General features: G+C 35.2%; 1 protein-coding gene across 1 annotated transcript in view; it reads left to right on the top strand.

Moving 5' to 3' along the window:
- Positions 1–23,073, top strand: part of mertka (c-mer proto-oncogene tyrosine kinase a) — a 44,898-nt gene that overhangs the window by 8,176 nt on the left and 13,649 nt on the right. Inside the window, exons 5-9 of the mRNA XM_039671718.2 lie at positions 10,014–10,100; positions 11,264–11,379; positions 11,582–11,765; positions 14,039–14,184; positions 22,073–22,211. Of these exons, the coding sequence (XP_039527652.2) occupies positions 10,014–10,100; positions 11,264–11,379; positions 11,582–11,765; positions 14,039–14,184; positions 22,073–22,211 (672 nt within the window). The remainder of the gene's footprint in view (positions 1–10,013; positions 10,101–11,263; positions 11,380–11,581; positions 11,766–14,038; positions 14,185–22,072; positions 22,212–23,073) is intronic.

Here is a 23,073-nt window from a genome sequence, read left to right as displayed (position 1 = left end):
GTTCAACCTCTAGTTACACCTGTCGCCGTTGGTCGGGGTTTGTTTTCATCCAACTGAACATGTTCAATCATCGTGTTTTGGTGAAACTAAATTCAACTGCCAACTTGTTTGCTGGGTTTTGTTGCCTTTTGTCTGTGCAGTGTGAACTGGGTTTGAGTTTTGCATGGAAAAACACTCACGGTTTCAGAAAATGCTTAAAAATGTTTGTCGTTGTTAATCTCCTAGGTATGGTAATCGGTTTCTTGGCAACACGCGTAAACCTGAGTTATTGTGAAAGCAGGAGTTTTATGGTTAAAGACAAGTTTATTCAGCCGGTGCTATAGGGAGAGCGTGCTGATATTACACACACAAAAGCCTCATTCAGGTCCATTGCAGAGAGCCTTGAAAAGAACACACAGATCAAACTTTAGGGTCGTGGTTGAAGCCGACCCTTGCTCTCTTTATAATAAAGACTTTAATCCTTCTTTGCTGCACATTAAATGTTCAACCACACTACTTTAGTCGTATGCACAGTTGTTTATGGTCTTTTAAATATTAAAAAAAGTTATTGATGTTGCATTACAGGTTCTTCGGATCAGCCGACTGGTTCTATCTATATTATCTATAATCCTTTACTAAAAGTGAAGCACTTTCAGTTCTTAAAAGCATCAGAACCTATTTATATAACTTAGAAAAATAGACAAATATTAGGGCTGTGCAAAGATTTATTGTGATTAATCGCATCCAAAATAAAAGTTGTGTGTGCTGTGTATAATTATTTTGTATATATAAATGCATGATGTATATATTTAATAATTATTATTATTTTTATTATTTATTATAAGAATTAATTATTTGCACGTAAAAACTATATATATATATATATATATATATATATATATATATATATCACTGTAAAAATGAATATGCTTTATCTAATCAATAAAATTGTGGCAACAGATTACAAGCAATATTATTTATTAAATTGAACAAATTAAAATTGAGTAATAGTTTATCAAATTAATATTCTAATTAATTCTAATTTGTACAATTTAATTAATAATATTGCTTGTAATATGTTGCCACAATTTTATTGATTAGATGAAGCATATTATTTTTTTCAGTGTGTGTATATATATATATATAATATACAGTATAATATATATATATATATATATATATATATTTTATATATGAATAACACATTTTCTTTGCACAGCCCTAATAAATATTTATACATATTTCATATTTATACATATTCAACTACTTAAATTAAATTATTTAGAAATATATTTTTCAAGACTTTTAAATGGAAACCTATACTTCCCTTACAAGTACTGTGGTGATACCATGGTACTACAAGGATTCTTCTGAATGATTATTATGGTAATTTATGGTAATTTAGTTAACTTTTGTGTTTTTCTTGGCCATTTTTTATCAGAGCTCACAATATTTCGCTTTGAGAAATTAAAGTGTCTTCATTTCTATTGTGATTGACACAATGACCTGTGCTTGCTTCTGTTATTCGCATTCAAGGAAATCTGTTAAATTGATTGTCATGAGACAAAAAAACTAATAACAATAATACAGTTTTATAGTTTGTAAATTTATTTGAAATAAATCTAATATATTTGTGCAATAGAGTGCGTGACGTCAGAACCTGGAAGTTCCCTCGAGATTTTCCTGTGGGGTTTTTTGATTTATGTGAAATAAAGCCTGTGGTAAACAACTTCACGATACTGTGACGTTAACACCCATATCGAAAACACAAATTTTAAAGCTGTTTTTTATTTTAAAAACGAATGTTTCTAATAAGTAACAAGACAAGAACGTTTGGGGTGTGATTGTGTGCAGTTTACGTTGGAGAGCAAACTGTTCAAGTATTATGTTTACCACAGACCTCATTTTACTCGTAAATTAAAAGATTTCTAAGGAATATTGGACCTTTAGAAGGACTTCTCTATATCTAGTTTAAAATGGCTTTTTATCTGGCTCTGAATAAAAAAAACCCATCAGTTCAGTTTGTAGATCTAGTTTGAAGATCGAGATCAGATATGTCCATTTCTTTGCATGTTTCATCTCTCATGTATGAGACAAAAAGGCTCAAAAGTTGCGGTAAAACCACAACACGACCCAATTCTCCTTTAAAGTGTCGTTCTTACTGGAATTGATTAAACAATGCTCACACAGAAAGCCTCTGATTTTCCATGTTGAACTCGGGCTCACTGTCCTTCTCCACACAATGGATGCATTACGTAATGCTCACACAAACACTTTCTTTCTCTCTGGATGCTGTGATGTGTGTTTCCATTAAGAGGGAACTAGTTAGAGCTGGATATGACAGTTTCCCTCGTGAAGACTAGCCAGTAATTACTGCTCAAGTTACAAAATTTTCTCATAAATGCCCGAGTTCGGTAAAGCCATCGTGAAACTTCAGCCACTGCAAATGTGCTTAATCATTTCAGAACTTGTTTTGCACAGCTACACTTGTGTTTATATGCTCAATACTGACTTAAAACTTGAAATTAGGGATGCACCGATGTGAAAATTTTGGCAAATACCGATAACCGATAATTCTTTATATTTGAAAGCCGATAACCGATATATCGGCCGATAAATTTAAATCCAAATTTTTATCTAATTTTGAGAGTCTGATTACAAAAACAAAAGTCTCACAATTAAATCCATGTCCCAAGCGCACGATTATAATGACGTTCTCATTATAGTGTTGTTTAGACGATATGACAGATTTGCGCTGCACATGTTGTACCGAACCATATTTTCATTTTTTTAAAGAGATTTCAATCATATTTCAAGAAATTCAAAAACATAAACAGTTCTCAACAAGTGTCTCAGCTGAAGGGAATAATACATTATTTATCGGCTTTAATATATCGGCCACATTTTCTTACCAGGCCGATAACGATAACATTAAAAATGAACATATATCGGCCGATACCGATATGCTGGCCGATATATCGTGCATCCCTACTTGAAATGTAATATACTGTATAAAGGATGCGTCACTTCCTCCCACTAACAAATCAACTAGACAACAGAACAGATTTTATATTCCAAACTGGTCTGTAACTGAAATATGGTTGGATGGTCGCAAGGGTGTTGCTATTTTATTTTGGGTGGATGAATGAATTCTAGAAGTTGTTAAAATAAAGTTGATTGGAATAAGTTTTACAAGAAAATAACGTTTCATTCATTTTTGTACTTCAAAATTGTACATTTAAAGGATTAGTTCACTTTAAAAAAAACTTTTTCTGATAATTTACTCACCCCCAAGAAATTAAGGTTTTTGATAAAAACATTCTAGGATTTTCTCTATATAATGGACTTCAATGGGGTCCAAATGAGAGTTTCAGTGCAGCTTCAAAGGGCTTTAAACGACACCAGACGACGAATAAGGGTCTTATCTAGCGAAACGATCGCTCATTTAAAAAATAAATAAAAAAAGTTTAAGGTTTATAAGCTCGTATGCTCGCCTTGCTCTGTTCTGTGACTCTCCTGTTCGAACTCGTTCATCAAAATGAACAAATCTTTTTTGAGTCATTTGGTTGATTCAACGAACGAAATGACTCGAAAAAAGATTAGTTCCTTTTTATGAACGAGTTTGAACAGGAATTGCGCAAGGCGAGCATTAAGCATTTGTGCTTAATATAAAACTTAAACTTTTTTATTTATTTTTTAAATGAGCGATCGTTTCGCTAGATAAGACCCTTATTCATCGTCTGGTGTCGTTTAAAGCCCTTTGAAGCTGCACTGAAACTCTCATTTGGACCTTGAACTGTTTGGTTCCCATTGAAAATTGCAATTTTAACCAACGTAACGTCATTTGTGACTTCATTAGTGCTTCTCTTTACAAGTATGGGAAGACGGTTTGCGCATATTGAGTTTCCAAATGCATGTTATAAGCGACTCAGAGCAGATGCAGAGATGAGTTCATGTGACACTAAAACACTGGATCATGAGCTGTGTGTGTAGAAGAACACATTGAAACACCCCGGATATATTGATTTAACTAAACTGCAGCCTCTGCAATTTGATAATCCGATAAGCCTTGATCCGATTACGGTTTTATTTCAGGTAATTTGGATGTTGTTTGACAGATTAGATAGATGATACCATGCTATTTGTTTCAAGGTACATAGAACAGGTAATAATTACCATGGTACATGCTCAAAAACGCCTTTCTGGGACTCTTTTGTTAGTGTTGGTGTAGTAGACCCTGTACCAGAGCGATTTCACATTCTGCTGGATCTGTATGCAGAGTCTGCTTGCATGGCTGTTCTCCAAACCCAATAATTACAGGTCATCAGAAAATTGACTCTTCCTGGCACCCGTACGACATGCAATCTGTTCAGCCTACTTGCATGCTTTTTTTGTAACCAAAAGTCGGTTTCTTTTCATGGTTTTTCTTTTCTTCTTGTTTTTTTTTTTCTTTGCAAATGGTCTAAATTTAGTCAGATTTCTGAAAAGGTGTTTGGAGAGACTCCATTTGTATACTTTTTCTGCTGAACTCAAGCTAAAATATGATCTTAACCCTTGTGCATCCTTATGGACATTTTTGTCCTTTTCAGTTTTGTTTTTTTGATCACTTGTCTGTGTTAAAGCTAACGGCAAAAGAATTGGCACAGGTGTGTATTTTTATTGGAATTTTACTATTTCACCGTCATTTTCTTAAAAAAATATTTTTTGCATTAGGTACAAAAAATACTCCCTCTCAGCACCTTTTGGACAAAAATGTCCCCATTGAAACCCATTAAAACTGCCATTTTTATTCCCCGGTTCAGTTAACTATAAAATTATGCAATCTTTGTTAAGAGGCTTTCATTCTGATGGCAAGGCTTCAAAATTTTAGTTTTTACTATTTTTTTTTCAGATGGTGCCTTTTTTTTTTTAAGTTTGGCCTATAAAACAAATATCGCTTTATTCCTGTTTTCTGCTTCGGCATACTACAGAGCCAACTGGATAAATTATGCAACAATATTTGTGTGGGTGTGTTGGTATGGATGTCAGAGTGTGGTTAGTATGTGTGTTATAAAAAAATATGTGTGTGCGCATGTGTGCCCACATAGCAAACAGACTTGGCCCAAATGTGGCCTCATCATGGCACTGCTGGCGTGTTGCCGGCAATGGCATGCATCATGTCAGCCAACTGTGGGCCAAGTGTGGCAATGATGGCACTGCGTGCATGACGGCAGACAACTTCTGGGCCGATTGTGGATGGGAGGTGTGTGGCCCACATCTTGTCAGCCAACTGTGGGCCAAGTGTGGCAATGATGGCACTGCATGACGGCAGACAACTTTTGGGCCGATTGTGGATGGGAGGTATGTGGCCCAGATCAGTGTAGCGATTGTGGGCCATATTCTGTGTACTGGACAATAAGCCTGCTACTATATTTTCAAGGCAAGCTTATACCCCACCCCGACCCCTCTGAAAAAAGGTGTTAAGATTTTAATAATAAATAATTATAATATAAATTGACTTAAATGAGTCAGTGAAAAAATATATGTCCAATTGTTTAAAAAATGATTAATAATGAATAAATATAGCATTTAGTTTTCAGCAATGTTTACAAAATGCTGTATCATTAAAAAATATACATTTACTAACATGATAAGTATTAGACCTATGATTTTTTTAAGTATTAAACCTATTATTTATTTGAATTTGTTTTTTTTTTATAAATTTGTAATAAAAAAAAAAAATCCACATCCAAGTCTAAGTTTTCCATACTTTTTATTTTAAGCACCACAAAATCATGTTAAAAATGTAATATCTGGATTTTTTTCTCTCGAAATAACAGTTTATTTAAAACAGCAGTCAACTATTGTTTTATTTCGGCGCGATCTCCATGGTAACAGCAGCTTTTCTGGTTGGTTCACGTGATGCGTCTTTTGAAATTTCTCCCGCTGAAGATTGAAGAAGATGACGACATCTCAGACAACCGCTGTACGGGTAAGTGAAGTTCACTCTCTTTTTAGCGCTTTTTTAATACCTGATTTCAAACTCGGATGCCACTTTTTTCTTTATTGAAGTGAACTTTTGCCTGGTAGCTGATTCAGTTGCCCCTGAACATGAGAATGCCTATACAGACGCGAACGGGGTGCGATCATGTGCGATAGACCGGTGCGGAACGTCCTAGGCGAGGCCTGTGCTTCATGTGTGCGAAACAATGTAATGTTAATGCTTTTAAAATTATAGGAAGATCACAGCAAATCCAGCAACCGCAATTGACTTAAAGCTGAAAGTGATTCAGTGGTTGTATAATTGTATGATATCTAAATCTAATCGTGGCTTGTTTCACATGAAAAGTACATGTTTTTTTTATTTGTGATCACAGACTGCTTATTTATTTTTGCTTGTCATGTATTGCTAGTCATTTCAGTATGCTATATTTGTAGGCGATTGAGAGAAAATAATAATACTGTACTATTAAAATATCTACATTGAATGAATGAAATTGATCACATAATTTTTATTTTTTGTCTAAAACAATAGTTCTCAACCTGGGTAATGTTTAGAGGTTAATTTAAATGCAATAAACAATTGGCAACTTTTCAATTTGCTAACCATTGACGCATGCTAATGTTTTTCTTCCACCATATTGGGCATTATAAGGAATGAACGACTCTATAAAGTTGTCTTTTTCCCCTCCTTTCATATTGTTTAATTATTGATGATATGTACTGTAAGTTGCTCCCCCATTCCTGTCTGTTTGTTTGAGTGGATGTTATTTTATTTCTAAAGACTATAAGGAGTTGAAACTCTGGCCTAAGGCACTCACTTTCCATGATCTAACAAGATGATTAATACAAATGAGTTTTAGAGCTACATTAGTATCCTATATTGGTAAATATGGAATAGTTGATGCATTTTCAATGTTAATTTTTTTTTTTTTTACAGGACTGGTTGGGCCAGAAAACTTGACAGACTGTTGGTATGGCTGGTAATTGGAGTTACAATGAGAGGAGCAATGTGAGAAGAAGGGCTTTTACAGGTTGTAATAAGATGTTACACTTGGAATGTACAAAATAAAATAGCCTTCACACTGTTACACAATTCTAGGTGTAATATTTATTTGTGGTATTATTGTTAAATAAAATTTAAATTGAATAAAATATAGAATTTTTCTGTGACTTATTTGTTCACATGGTTTGGGTAAGGTTAGGCTGGGATATGGTTCAGTTTGGGGGTTTGAAAGGGTGGTGTTGAAACGGTTAGCTTAGAATTGGTACCAATAATAAAACCAGTTTTGGCCCAGTTCAGGGCTAGTTAAGGGTGATTAACTGGCTGAGATTCGGGCCAGTTATGGCCCATGTGTGACCCTTGTCTTTAATCCAGTTCTGGGCCACCTCAGCGCCGTCATTCTTTGCGGTACTTGGGCCGAGGATTGGGTTCATATGGTTTGGGTAAGATTAGGCTGGGTTATGGCTCAGTTTTGGGGTTTCTGGTTAAAGGGTGGTGTCGATATGGTTAACGTATGGCTGAGAATTGGTACCAATAATAAAACCTGTTTTGGCCCAGTTCAGGGCCAGTTAAGGGTGATTAACTGGCTGAGATTCGGGCCAGTTATGGCCCATGTGTGACCCTTGTCTATAATCCAGTTCTGGGCCACTTCAGTACCGTCATTCTTTGCGGTATTTGGGCCGAGGGAAAAGTGATTGTGTGGGCCGGAGCTGGGCCAGAAAAAATTTGCTATGTGGGTGTGTTTGTAATACTGAGAGAGAAAAACTGCAAATAACAAATCCAATCACTGTGAGCTCCAGTGGGGTTTTGCTGGCACCCAATGGGGAAAATATGTTACTACACCCAAACAAACTGTTACCGAAAGCTCATTTTTTGAGATATCATCCTCAAATTTGGAACACAACCTATTTAGATTTATTTTATTGCAGTTTTGAGTTCAACCTGATTTATAAAATATATATTTTATGTAAAATATTTTTTATAAATAATTTTCATAAACTTATACCTATATAACTTTTTTTTTTTTGATTTACTTATTATTATTATTTTTTTTACTTCAGCAATAATCTGCAAAGGGTCTTCTTTATAATGATACCAAACTTAATTCTGTGCTCCGAAGCGTCACATTTTTATGACAGTTTTTTGACATGGACATTTTTGTCCTCTTTTTAACAAATTAACTTTACAAATTGTTCCTCTGTGTATCTTGCAATTGATTTGGCTGACAAGTCCATTGGCTTTTCAAAACCATAGTTTCAAAGGGAAGGTTTGGATATTGTACCTCTTCTCTGGGTAAGAGCAAGAAAAAGATGAAACGTCTGAACATCTGTCTTCTTGATTGAGGTCTACCTCAAAAATAATTCAAAAATTCAGTAAATTAGTTATAATTTAGGAATACTGGAGCTTTTGTATTCAGGAAACCTTTCTTTTCCAAGTCCAGACTGAACCCATAATCATTCCTACAGTGAATTAAATACTGCCAACATTTGCATCTTTTTCCAGACGGCGTTTCAATAGCATAGTTCAGTCACTGTGGCGCGATCTGTCCCACTGAGAGTCAGAGATAGACACGTTTGATACTCAGAAACATGTCAACAACCAAACAAGTAGCTTCCTGTCAGCTCTAATGGGAGAAGCAATGTGTCCTTTGTGACCGAGTCTCTGGGCATGGGCAGAAATGCACTTGCACAAAAGGGATATTATGGTTGTGCTTGTGTCAGAGTGGGACTGGAGAGTTGGCGTGGAGTGGCACTGAAAGACTCGTGCTGGCGGTGATGATGCACAGGGCAACTTTTTGAGCAATTTTACCGGGCAATCTTGCCGAGCGATGGATGCTTGGCCACTTTCCCATTGAAAATGGGCAATACATTTCTGAATATTTTAGATCAGTTGTGGGCCCGATCTGGTTGCTCTCATTGCCCAAAAAGGTGCCCTGTGCCCTGCATGTGCTCGACCTTGATGCAAACCTTGAGTCACCTGGATCACTATTATTTTGATTTTAAGGACCATTTGTGGCACCAAATAATATCTCTTTACCTTTTTTGAACAAAATTTAAGTGATGTATTAATGTGTTGCTACATGTATGTATGTGTGTTATGTGGTCAAATGTTTTGAAGTCACTTCTGCTCACCAAGGCTGCATTTATTTGATCAAAAATACAGTAAAATATTCTGAAATATTTAAAATAACTGCTTTCTATTTGAATATGGTCAAATGTAATTTATTCCTGTGATCAAAGCTGAATTTTCAGCATCATTACTCCAGACTTAAGTGTCACATGATTTCCTTCAGAAATGTATATATTTATTTTGAGCAATATATAATTACACATGACAAGGCAATAAGAAGCATTTTGATTAATCTATACAAGAAACGGAGTGGGTAGAAGTCAATCTTATTTGAACCCACCCCGGTTACCATTAACAGGAAAAACAAGACAATGGTAGCTACTTCCTTAAACATTATCATAACACTCAATTACAAATTTTTATAAAAACACATAAAAAAAAAAACATGAGAAAGCAAAGTAGGGGAACCCCTTCTCCCTCACCAAAAGCAAAACAATACCAAACATATCCTAAATACACTCCATATGTGATCTTAGGTAACAATTTTAATAATGAATACATGGATACATCTATGATAATACCATGTTTAAATCATTCTAATATGATGATTTGATGCTCAAGAAACATTTTTTTATGATCATCAGTTGTTGAACACATTTTTGTGGAAACTGATACATTATTTTCGGGGTATAGAAAGTTCAAAGAACGGGATTTATTTGAAATAGAAATATTTTGTAACATAATACATATCTTTACGGTCACTTTTGATCAATTTAATGCATCCTTGCTGAATAAAAGTATTAATTTCTTAAAAAAAAAAATCATACTTACCTCAAACGTTTCAACAATATTGTATAATTCTTAAAACCACGAGTAATAATAATAGTTAGCAAGCACCACTTATTGTTCCCAAACAGGCTCCCATCTTCCATAGTAACATCCGCATGTTAGATTGAGATGTTTTATTTGTTCTTGTCTGCAGGTGTTGATGCTCCCACCCAGTACAGCTGTGAAGCTCACAACGAGAAGGGCCTCACAGTGTCCAGAGAAGCTCACGTCAATATCAAAGGTGCGCAACCTGAGAACAGTGATATATGTAAGCAATAAGGTACGAGAGGCTGTGCTGTATGGTGAATAAGTAACGGCTGAAGGGCGCTGTTCGGCTCGACGCGAAGCGGAGTAACCCCTTCAGCCGTTACTTATTCACCATACAGCACTTGCCTTGAGTACCTTATTGCTTTTATAAAACGGTCACCACTAAATAAAAATATTAAAGTAAAAAAAAATATGTATTAGTGCAAATTTCTTGAAGTAAAATCACTAAAGCCTTCCTTCCGCTAGAAAAAATAGTCCCTGACCGTGAACAGCAACAACGTTCCAGTGTGTGATATGCATGAAAGCTCAAATAAACACAACATAGGAACCGCAGTGATACAGTGAACCGTTGGGTGAAGCGGTCATAGCCGTGTTTCATCATGAATAAAGCACAGCTACTGACCAATCAGAATCAAGGATTGGAACTAACCGTTTGTTTTTTATTTTTATATTTTCAGTGTTCATTTTAGTTTAAGTTTTAGTAGTTTTGTTATGTGCTTTAGCTTTTTTTCTATTTAGCTTTAATTTATGTTTTTATATTTATATTTATATTTCCGAAAGTGAATTTTACTAGTTTTAAAGGAGTAGTTCAGTTTTTAAAAAAACTTTTGCTAATAATTTACTCACCCCCATGTCATCCAAGATGTCCGTGTCTTTCTTTCTTCAGTCGAAAAGAAATTAAGGTTTTGATGAAAACTTTCCAGGATTTTTTCCTCCATATAATGGACTTCAATGGGAACCAAACGGTTCAAGGTCCAAAAGACAGTTTCAGTGCAAATATACTTGTTTTGTGTGTTATTTTCTTCACCATTTCCCACAAGGGTGTTACACAAAGAATTTGATGCTTGAATCCATAACTTGTCATGTAAAGGTTTACTTTTTCTTTGTCAAGTGACATCAAGAGAAATCAAACTCGAAAACTAATTTCAAAGGCATGCATTTTAGCGTTTTCCACAGTCAAAAGACTGTTTAGCATAAAACTGTTCGTTCTTCTTTATTCTTCTTCAAATTAATGTATAAAACTAGCCAAAGTCACGTGTTTCAATACAAATAACACAAAATATATATTAATCAAAAAATGGAAAATCTGATGTCATTTGTGTCTCTAACACACATGCTTGATTGCTGTTTTTCCAGAGCTTCCTGATAAAGTGTCAAACGTCACAGTAGTAAAACGGGAGTCCAACAAACTGCTCTTGAGCTGGACTCCGGGAAACGATGGCTTCTCTCCTCTCAACACGTGCCACATCACGGTAAGAGCGACAAAATGAATCAACTCTACAGTATTTGTAATAAATCCTCTGGGGAACAAAATGTTCAGCTCAGTTCAGGGTGATTACTTTTCCTGTGTTATTACTTCCCATCCATTTTAACTTCCTAATTTGATAAAGTAACACCACTGAAAGCTTTGATTCGGATGATTTTTTGTAACGGGTCATAAATCATCTGTTCTAGGTGCGAGAGCTCGGCCGAGAGCCGGGGAGTCCTACAGCCGCACAAAGCACACAAGTGCCTCCGTTCCAGTATGAAATCAGCAACCTCAAAGCCATGACCTGGTACAACATGAGTGTGTCCTGCATCAATGAAATCGGGTCGTCACCGCCCAGCGCTTGGGTCCAGAGCAACACCACTGAGGGCGGTGAGTCAGATGGAGCAACTTCCGTCAATTAAACAAACGTTCTGAGTCACGGGCTACATTATCATTCAAAAGATATACATTTCTGACAGATGTGAATTAAATTGATTAAAAATACAGTTCCTGACATGGAATTATGCCAGTCTTCAGTGTCACATGATCCTTCAGAAATCACTCTAAAATGATGATTTGCTGCTCAAGAAACATTTCTGATTATTATCAATGTTGAAATATTTTTGCAGAAACCGTAATGCATGTTTTCAGGAATCTGTGAGTAGACGCACTGTAAAAAAATATTTTCAAGATTTGTTATCACAACATATTTTCTTTTGTCAAATCAACTTTATAATAATTTATTTAGTTGAGATAACTTATTATTTTGAGTTTCTGATGATTAAATTAATCTCATTCATTGTACTCACTTTCTCCAGTTCAATCAACTTAACATTTTAAGGCAACCCAGGTTACTTACTTTTTTAAGTTAAACCAACAATATATTTTTACAGTGTAGTAATCATAACATTTTTTTTCTTTTGTCAAATCAACTTAAATAATTTATTTAGTTCAGATAACATATAATTTTGAGTTTCTGATGGTTAAATTAATCTCCTTCATTGTATTACTTAAAACTTAAAATTTTAAGGCAACCAGGTTACTTACTTTTTTAAGGTAAACCATCAATATTTTTTTACAGTGCAGATAAACCGCATTTATTTCAAATCGAAATCTTATTTAATATTAAAAATGTCACTTTTAGCATTTGCATTAAATTGTCATACCATGCAAATAAGTGGAGAATCACGATATGTTTGTTAAAGGGTTGGTTGAATATGATTTCACTTTTATAACTTTAGTTACTGTGTAATGTTGCCGTTTGAGCATAAACCTCATCTGCAAAGTTACGACGCTCAAAGTTCAAAGCAAAGGGATTATTTGCTTTTAAAGAAATTGCTTTTTAAGGACTACAACAAACGGAAAATTGAAATCTAACCCTGACATTTACATAAACCCCGCCCCCAGGAACATGATTTATAGATGATCAAGACAGAATATGAGTCTCTTAAGTCTCCATCTTTATCTGACTCTGGTTTGAACATAAAAGGCTAAAAGTTTTTGAAATTTTCAGTGCATGTGTGTGTGAGGTAAAAGGGCGCAAGCTCTTGAAGCTCCGCCCCCTGTGCTGAGAGCAGCAGCTCATTTGCAATTAAAGGGACAGACACAAAAACTGAGAGTTTTTGCTCACTCAAAAAGTGACAATTTTAACATGCTTGTTAAAATTGTCACTTTTTGAGTGTGAGCAAAAACACACTCAACAAGTATATAAAAATAGTATATATATATATATAGTATATAAAAATATGTGTGGGTTTTTTTTAGCTAAAACTTCACATACATCCTCTAGGGCCATCAGAGATTTATTTTACATCTTTTGATACCCCTTTAAAATAGAGATCATGAATCTGAAAAGACAACCTACAAAACAGTTTATTAAAAATATATATTTTTACATCTGATTGAATTAATGATTCAAGACTTCACTTGTTTCATTACTAGATGAATTAGCATTTTTGAATGAATCTCTAGAATATATGAATCAATGACACACACATTTTTTAACAGTCACTTGTTACACAAGTGTATGTTCAGAATGAAACACTAGCTTACTACATAGTGTAAACTGTAATGCATAGTATGCTTATTTTTAAAAAATAAGGAAAACTATATGCATTTGCAACCATAAACATATTAAACATTGATATGCTTCTTTGTCACTTGTGAGTATATTCAGTTATTTTAGTAAGAAAAGCTTTACATATTTATTATCAAATAACAAGTAAATAAGGTATTAAAATCACATAAATTCCAATTAATTCTGCACACTGGAAATGAAAGATGTAATTGAGTGCAATATGAGAGGACCATTTTGCTAATAAGAGAAAGATTAGAAGAGAATTCCTGATGTAATTATGTCTTTCATATCCAAGAATTTTCCAAATGGGATTGGGAGTGACCTAGCATTTAGAAATGCTTTTCTTATGGGTGCGTCCGTAAAGGATTTCCTCTGTATTCCTTAAAGAACCATGAAAGATATTTTTAGTCCCTGATAAGCATTTTGGTTTGTTAAACTTTACTTCTAATGTAATACAAGCTGGAATTGGGGTTTCTGCTTTTTTTTTTTTTTTTTTGGTGTCTTAGTACTTTGTCTTTGGTCAGTATTTTACATGATTTATCTGAAATTAAAGTCTCATTTTACGTCTTACTTTTATTATTGTCAGTTCCACTGGAGGCCCCCCAAAACTTGACCGTTAATGTGAACAATTCCATGTTGATGATCCGATGGGAAGCTCCGCCCCCTGACAAGTTGAATGGAGTCTTGCAGGGATATGATGTCACTATTAAACACGGGACACGTACGAACAAGGTTAGTAATTGGGTTTGCCAATTGTGTTTTGTGTACTAACACAACTGAATTTAGTAAATGTCAGTCATTTAGGAATTAAATTCTGTCTTTTCTCTCACAACACTCTGGACTTTTGCAATGCCTCTTTAATGCTAGCTTGCAAAGCCTTTTTTATTTAGAAATCAGCTGAACAACACTATAATCCCAAAGTTGTCACAGCGTATAGGAACGTTCTTTAAGAAACTTTGCTGAATTTGTTAAATTATTATTTAAAGATTCTCTCAAAGAATATGTTTACTATTGAGTGTCAAGGTTTTAGTTTTAAACTGATTATAAGAAAGGTAAACACATTTTGTTTGTTTTTTTATTTTGTATAATTTCACTGTATCTTTGACATTTTCACTATTTTTATTCACTTGTTGTGCAGTTCACTTATGCCTCGTTCACACAGCGAGTTGATCCCAGGAAATTGCCGGCAAATTGCCAGAACGCCTTCTGTGTGAACGCAAACACGACCTGGGATTGCTTCTGGGATTGATCCCGGGTTGGGGACCTAGTAACATTGCCGTAATCAGTGCCGGAACGCGCGCTGTGTGAACAAAAGCCAGGACCAATGCCGTAAAGGGTGTGTCTTTAGTGATGACGCTCGTGCCATCGCGCGACTCTGTTGCTCTTAGAAGAAAGTTTGTGTTCGTCATCAACAAACAAAGGACGAAAAAATACCAGCAAACTAGGGCTGCACGTTTTCAAGTTTTTCATTAACCGTTAATCGAGGCCCTTTCGGTTAATACTCGGTTAACCTATAGTGTGCGCGCCGCAACCTCGGGATACAGAAGTAATTTTTAACACCTTTAATAACTGGTTGGACCCCATTTGAAACGAAATTAATTTATAGAAATAAAACGCAGTGGTAAGTTCAGAGCAGTTAAAGTAGGCGCGTTTCCATCACCCTTCAAACTGAAATTGCCAATTGAAAAGCACATTGGCAACACGTCCATTACGTAAAAACTCCGTGTCCGCAAATAATAATAATAATTATCATTATTGTAACATTTTATAGGCTGCATATGTAGAAGACGCTTTTATCCAAAAAAGGAGCAAAGCACAAATAAACACAATATTTTGATGCATATCCAGTGTGTGTGCTTAGTGTGGAGGCTGCGAGACGCCCATGTGAATACTTGCAGTTTCATTGCAGTTCTTTCAGCGGAAACAACTCAAAATACTCTTTCATTTCTGGTCATACAGAAAATAATAATACATTATTCGCAAATACATTTATTTGCGTAAACTCACAATAAGAAACATTGTGCTTTAACAAACAGGCGCGCTTCATGATTTCCGTGAACTGAAGCGCGAGAACTGAAACAGCCGCATTCGAATTTGTTCGTTTTAAATTCCAATTTAAAACGAACAAATTCGAATAAAAAGCCAATATCTCCTGACTATGTAATTATGTAGCTTAGCTAATTATGTATTTCTCTCTAAAGGTGCATCCGGGGATGGAGATTTGTTTTTAGGAGAAACTGATTTAGAAAACAATAGTTTAATAATAAACAATTAATGCCTCGTTATTTTATATTATTTTATTATCAGACACATTTATTATATCTTATAAATCATCTATAAATCCCCTTTCTGTAGGCCGTGGTTACGGCTCTTCTCATTCAGCACTGCGGGGGAAATATAATTTCCAGGTTCTAATTTGGCCTCAGAAAACCAGTAAAATCTTTTTTTTCCATATTCATTTGTCAAATATTTTAAATGTTTAAAGGGGCAAAAAAATCAAACAAATATCTGAAAATTCGTCGATATATAGCCTATAGCCTATATTTTTGCGCAGCATTTGACCTAGTTCAAATGAACATTTTGGTGTTAAACTCTGCGTTTTACAAAATACAACAACCGTTCATTTTTCGTTTTGCAATTAGGCCTACGGATTAAATAAGGGGAAACGAATAAACACAACAGTAGCTACACTGACCGTTTGGACATATAGCCTACGAGGCAGAGTTCTTTTTTAAAATTCATAAAAGATACAAGGAATATAGCCTAGACAAAACCTCAAAGAAATGCCACAATCAAGACCGCGGAGCAGAAATGAGGGAGAAACACACAGAAACTCTGTGACTGTCCCTGCCATTAATGCTTGGATGACACCCACGTCTCCTTCCATAAATAATAATAATGCCATTATTTTTGGAATGGCTTATCGCGAAAGGAAAAAAAATGTTTTAGTCGCACAACACCGTTAATAGAAACGCTGTCATTTCACAATATTTTTTTATCGACAATCAGAAAAAAAAAACGCAAAAGTTTTGTGCAAATATTGACGCCACTTAACCGAGCAAAAAGGTTTCACTCGGTTATGCAATTTTAAACGGTTACTGCTAATCGGTTAACCGGTTAACCATGGACACCCCTACTGCAAACTGGAGCGAAGCAGAGACCAGGAGCTCCTCACTATCCGTACTGAAGCTGAGATCGTTCACCAGTGCGTGTACGGTATGCGCGTTTACATGTTTTCGACGCGTCCGTTATACGTCTCATCCTGACGTCATGTGTCTTCCCGGGATTTTTACGGGTTGTGTGTGAACACACACACAGATCCCGGCAAATCACTGGCAGTGTGAATGAACCGAAATCAGACAATTCCGGGACAAATGCTGGGTCACATTATCCGTGTATTTTCTGGAATCGCTGTGTGAAAGGGGCTTTAAATAGCATTTTTATTAGTACAAATATTCTACTTAATATAAAACTGTATCCTTAATTTATTATTATACAATAATTATTGCTGTTTTACTGAAGATTTTCACTTCTAGCTCATGAAATATTCACATAATTGCCACTTTACTCTGTGTTGCAACCAGGAATATAATCATTAACCACAAGTAAAAACTCAAATTACTTAAAATAAACATTAACTGAAATAAAAATATTTAAAAAAAAATTAAAATGACTTTTCTAATTTTCACTTAGTTAAAGTTGTAATGTAACTAAAACTAAGTACTAAAGTAACTAAAACTAAATAAATTCAAACTTAAAACTTAATAAAAACAATATATATAGTTACAAAAAAAATAAATAATAAAAATGTTAAAATAATATTAATTCCAAATATTAACAGAAAATATGAATAACACTAGTTACAACTGAAGTAAACATCCACACATCTGTTCTATGCCACACAAAATAAGAGCTAACCCCCCTGAGTTCACTTTATAGTATCTACATATCCTGTACGTAACCAATTTGTTTTTATTACTCCGTTTTATCTACTTCTAAGTTGCCCAGAGCAGCATTTTGGTCAGTGTTGCTCTTCAGACATGAGATTTCCACCAGCTGTGAGGAAATTGGCTAGAGCCATTAAAATAAAGCAGCTGTTCTTGTTTCTAAGATGAAAGCGACAGTCTGAGATCATTAATGTTCGGTTTACTTCGGCATGCCAGCCGGCTTGAGTTAATTTGTGTTATTAAATGCCCCTAAACCAAATGTCTTCATTGTGATGTTATGCCTTTATCATTGCACTGTGTGATATTTGCCAGTTTTAAAGGGTACATATCATTCTTTTAAATCATTCATTTTTACTTATAAATCATACATTTGTGGTCTATATAAAGCATAACTGCAATGCTTGGATCTGAATTCCTCATTATTATAGCTCCACAAGCCCCTTTTCTACCCCTGAAGAGAATAATTTCATCTTTTCTGTACTTATAAACACTCCAAATATACAACAAAATGCATTTAAGGGCTAAAAAAGTGGATTTTGCGTGATATGTCCCCTTTAATTTCGACGTGAAACAAACTAGTCTTTTCTTCCCTATTTTGACATATTTCCGAGTGAAACGGCTTCTTGAACAAGAGAAAATGTAGGGCGGTGTTGGTAAAATGGACGAGGGAAAGGTGTTGGTCGAGGAATGCGACCGCATGTTCTCAACCCGACTAAATAATGGCTAATGATAGACATTATTTAGTCTCCCAGAGTGTCAGCCATTTTTTTTATTGGAAGCTAAGCTAGCAGGAGAAAGCTGAGTCGTAGGGGTTACCATCCTCTTTTTCCTGGACATGTCCGGCCGTCGATGTCCGGGATTCAGCTTTTGCTTTCTGCAGTCGCCATTTGTTGTTTACATGCACAGCTTTTGTTTCAATCTAACTGAATTCATTCTGATTGGTGAATCTGAATGTAGTGTTTACATGAGCGCTAAACAAGTAATCGGCTGATGTGTGTTTTAACATTGCTATGAAAATTCCCGCTCCTCCGTGAGAGATACGAGACCGGAGCGTCTCCCAGGCGTCGCTCATCGGTAATCACGCCACCAGCCTCGCGCCGTTCTCCCGCGGCCCTCACTCGTCCCGCTCGCCACAGTAAACATAATTAATGGCGACTGGAGAACGCAAAATTTTTGGGCGATCTCGAAACACATTTTCGGGCAGACTCATCACGGAGACTCACTAGTAGCCTAGACTTGTTGTTTAACTACTGCGCTCTGTTACCTGTACGCGGGAGAACGGCGTGGCCTCCTAGGGCAGCGAAGCAAGTGCATTCTGGGAGTTGTTGTCTTTCATCCACATAAGCCAAAAATAAATTTTCTTGCTTTTCTCAGTCTAGAAAGCTCCAAATTCAAACATAATTTCACATTTCTTCTACATAAATGACCCATTTTAAATACACATTCATCTTTCCAGAGGTGAAATATCACTTTAAACGTAATAGGCCATGAAAAAGATCTCAATGTGTTACTCACGCTGACATTGTATGTACACACAAACACACAGAGAAAGCTGCCTCAGATATCATGTGACAGCAAATTTAGTTCTCTTTAGCGCCGCATTACACTTGAACTTTCAGATACACACAGAAATATCTGTCTTGGTGAGTAAGCATTGTTTCAAGCATTCACGTAAGCATTGTCATAGTCAACATTTGGGGCGGACAATCTAATGTGTAACATTTTATTAAATCTGTGCGTTTGGTCTTAATATAATAAACCTGCTGCTATTAATGTTGATCAAACAACAAAAGAAAAGTGGGACGCACTCATTTCGATAGCTTTTATTTGAATCTATTTATTTATTTATTTTGTATAATTTCTTACTTGAATGCTTCTGTTAAATATGCATCGAATCGTGTCCCTCTGAATCAAAATAAGGTATGAGGCGAGTGAAGATTCACCCTTTTTTAGTTACAGAGGCTTAAGGAAGTCTTGAGCATTGTTAAAAATAAACTGAGGCTGTTCCCATAGTCTATCACCTCTGAATGCCCTGTGTGTGTGTGATCTTTGTCAGTGTCCAGTGACCGATCATTTGGGAGTGGTTTTGTAACAGCGTGGCATTTACTTCTCTCCTGGCACAATGGGGCACTTCCTTTTTCTGTGCTAGTCACAGGAAAGCGACAGCGTGTGGAGAAGTCGTTTGTTATTGCATGTCTGTCGTGACTCACCACTGAGTGACCTGGAGTTCATGACGACCAATCAATGGCTGCGATTAACAATCTGTTGTATTCTGTAGCCGCGACTGACCTGTGTGATCTCATACTGTGATCTGTGTGAAAACAACTGTAACTGGAAATGAGTGTCATGCAATTACACACACAGCTGGAATTGGACTAACAGCTGTTGCTCTCCCTTAAAGAAATGACCTTGTAGTTCATCGAGTAACAACTGCTCATGCATTGGTGAATTATTTTGATTACGTTTGTTTGGGTTTTGGGCACACACTTTATCACAGCACATAGTGTTTGAAGACTAGTTTTAATCTTATAAAACCTGTAAGGAGATTGTACTGTAATTTTATATTAAATATCTATATTTATACTTGTAAGTTCTGTTTTTTTTCAATGCTTTTGTATTTTTTATATAATTAGGTTTAATTTTTTTTTTTTTCCGATTAGAAATTTTAGAAATTTGTCTTTTTATTTCAGCAAGTTGGCAAGGTTTTTCATCTAATATTTATATTTTATTTCAGCTTTATATCAGTTAACAAAAATGTTTCACATCAAAATAAGAAAATATATTTTTCTTACTGGTTTTCTTTTCTTTTTAAATTTCTTTATATATATATATATATATAATTAATTAAGGGATCTTCTTAAATAAAGTAAAACAAATAATATATATATATATATAATAAATTATGTGTGTGTGTGTATGTGTGTGTGTGTGTATATATATATATATATATATATATATATATATATATATATATATTTTTTTTATTTATTTATTTATTTATTTTTTATTTAAGAAGATCCCTTAATTCCTTCATCGTGACATCAGACGTAGACAAGAAAAAGCCTTAAAATGTGCCTAAATAGCGTTGCCTGTTTCAGCTCTAATGCATTTACTGCAATAGTTACTGGAATAGTTAAATTAATATTTAAATAACCAAATCATTGCTTCACATATACATTTACAATAATGGCAGTGTGGGTTATTTATTGTTTATTTTTTTGTATATTGTAAGTTCTCATTTGGTGCAACGAGACAGTAATGCTTAAGAGGAGGTTATTCAGTAAATGAGTGTGTTTTAGTAAGTCCGTCTCTGGTATTAGAGTAGAATTAGAGTAGGTGTGTTTGAAAAACTTGTTGTTTTAAGCTTGGGTTGAATATAACTGCTGATTTTGCTTTTCTGACCATAATCCAAGGGTTCCTTCAGCAAATGGAGGGCAGGATTGAAAGCCAGTAAGACCAGTAAAAGCCTTCAGGACCAGTAGAAAACCGGAAGCTATTATGTGAACTAGACGACCAGAAGTGGCTTATCACAGTGGCTGGGCAGGATTTTGTTTTTCTTTTGGGTTTATTTGTCTTTCTATCATCTATTTAACCCTTATTGTATGTATTGTGTTGATTCTCATGCATGGTCAACAGAAATGTGCACTTAATAGGAAATGCAAATCCAGTTTAGTAAATAAACTCAAAGTTCAATATTAAAAAACAAACCATTTGCATGCACCCTAAATACCTTAAACTGCCCACGTGCACTTGCCAAGGCCCCTAGAACGAATCACTTCTCGTTTCGAGATCTGCAGATGCAGTTTTTCCAAAGTTTTTAACTGACTCAGTTTTAGTGTCAGAAAGCGTCAGAATGTCTGTTATGTTGGAAACAGAAGTGGCAACTTTACGCAACCGGCACATCGATGTGTCACATGCGTCATGTGTTAACCTCCCGACGTCCTCATGCTCATGAATTCGCAAAAAACAGCTTCTCTTTTTCATTCAGCCTTTGTTTTGTTTTTACTCCTGATTTCATATAAAATGTGTGTGATTTCACATAAAACAATTTTTTAAGAGGACAAATTATATCATTTTTCAAAGTTTTGGGCTTTAAGTTTTCATGCTTGAATTTTCAAAAAACACATTATTTTTCACATATTGTACATTGTTGCGGCTCCTCTCTTCCCAGTCTGTCAGTAACGCTCTGTTTAGTTCCTGTCTCCATGAAGCCCCTCCTTCTGAAAAGCACACTGTGCTCTGATTGGTCGGCTGGACCAATGTGTTGTGATTGATCAAGCGCTCTGAGTGTGTTTGGGAAATGCCCCGCCCCTTACCATAACCGCCAGTTTGACACACTATAACTAACTAAACCAGGCCCCGCCCCTTTATTCTGCATATTAATTATTTAAATGAGAAATCTTGTGACGCGTTCGTTCCCGGAAGAAATGGAGGCGAATAGATCAGTTCAGAAAGAGAATAATTCCCTCTGAGGAACTTTACAGACCTTTATCAAGCTCAAACAGAAACATTACACACTAAAGAAAGTTGAAAATGTAAAAATAAAAAAAAGCATAATAGGAGCCTTTTAAGACCCATACTAAACCAGCTTGGACAAGCATGGAGATTCAGACTGGTCTAGACATTTGACCATGTAATGATTAAACAAAAAATAAAATGTGTGTGTGTTCCAGATTCACAGCATCACCACCGAGGCCGCAGTGACACTGCAGGTGTTCAACACCACATACAGTGTGGAGGTCGTGGCCTGCACTCAGAGCGGCTGTGGGACCAAAAGGGCACGATTCTTTCTCTTTGTGCTTCCAAAAACTGGTGAGCAGATGCAAGAACATTCCTCTGGGGTTCACCATTAGTAGATGTAATGAAATATTGCAATATAATGACACTGCAAAAAGAAACATTAGTGATGTTTATCTGTATTTGACGTGCCTTTTGTTTTGTTTTGTTTCACTGCTTTCTGATGGAATTCAGCAGACAAATATGTTTATTATTATTTTTTTAATGACCACTAAACTGTATAATTAACTATTGTCCCACGTAACATAGATCTTTTAACGGTTGATCATTGAAAGATCGCGATCTCGATTCACTGACCCAGAGAGAGCGGTTGTCATATTTAGGTATGAAAGAGCTTGACAAACACTGGGATAAAAGTTAATAGTCCGGATATAAATACTGATGTCTACTTTAAAAGTAAGTTGATGCTTCAAATATGTTGGCGATAAGTGACTGTTTTTTTTATTTGATTTGATTTGATGTATTAGACAAAATAATAGTGAAAAATATACTCATTTGTCAAGGATAACACAATATAGTCCTCGATGTAAAGTCTGTTAAAAATGTATTTGTCATTGAGTCATTTCTTCAAAAGATTCGTTCAAAAAATATTCGTCTAGTGCTGAAACAAATGAAGGCTTTGAGTGAGTCATTGAATCATTCATTCAAATGAATAAATGAATAATTAATTCAAACTATATGTTTAATTATTTTTTAAATAAACTGCAGCAATTAACATTTTGTCAGAACCTCTAGGAAATAAATTACATGTTATTTTGTTTGTCTCTTCAAAATCATGACCTCAATTTTAAACAAAATCTTGATTCTCAATTTATCCAGAATCGTGCAGCTCTAACGTAACAGATGTCCTATGTGGATATATTAATTCATTATATAT

This window comes from Pimephales promelas, chromosome 11 (genome assembly GCF_988280905.1).
Source record: "Pimephales promelas chromosome 11, fPimPro1.hap1.1, whole genome shotgun sequence".
Lineage (NCBI taxonomy): Eukaryota > Metazoa > Chordata > Actinopteri > Cypriniformes > Leuciscidae > Pimephales > Pimephales promelas.
Note: the sequence above shows the minus strand (reverse complement) of the source record. Positions and strands in the feature narration are given on the sequence as shown.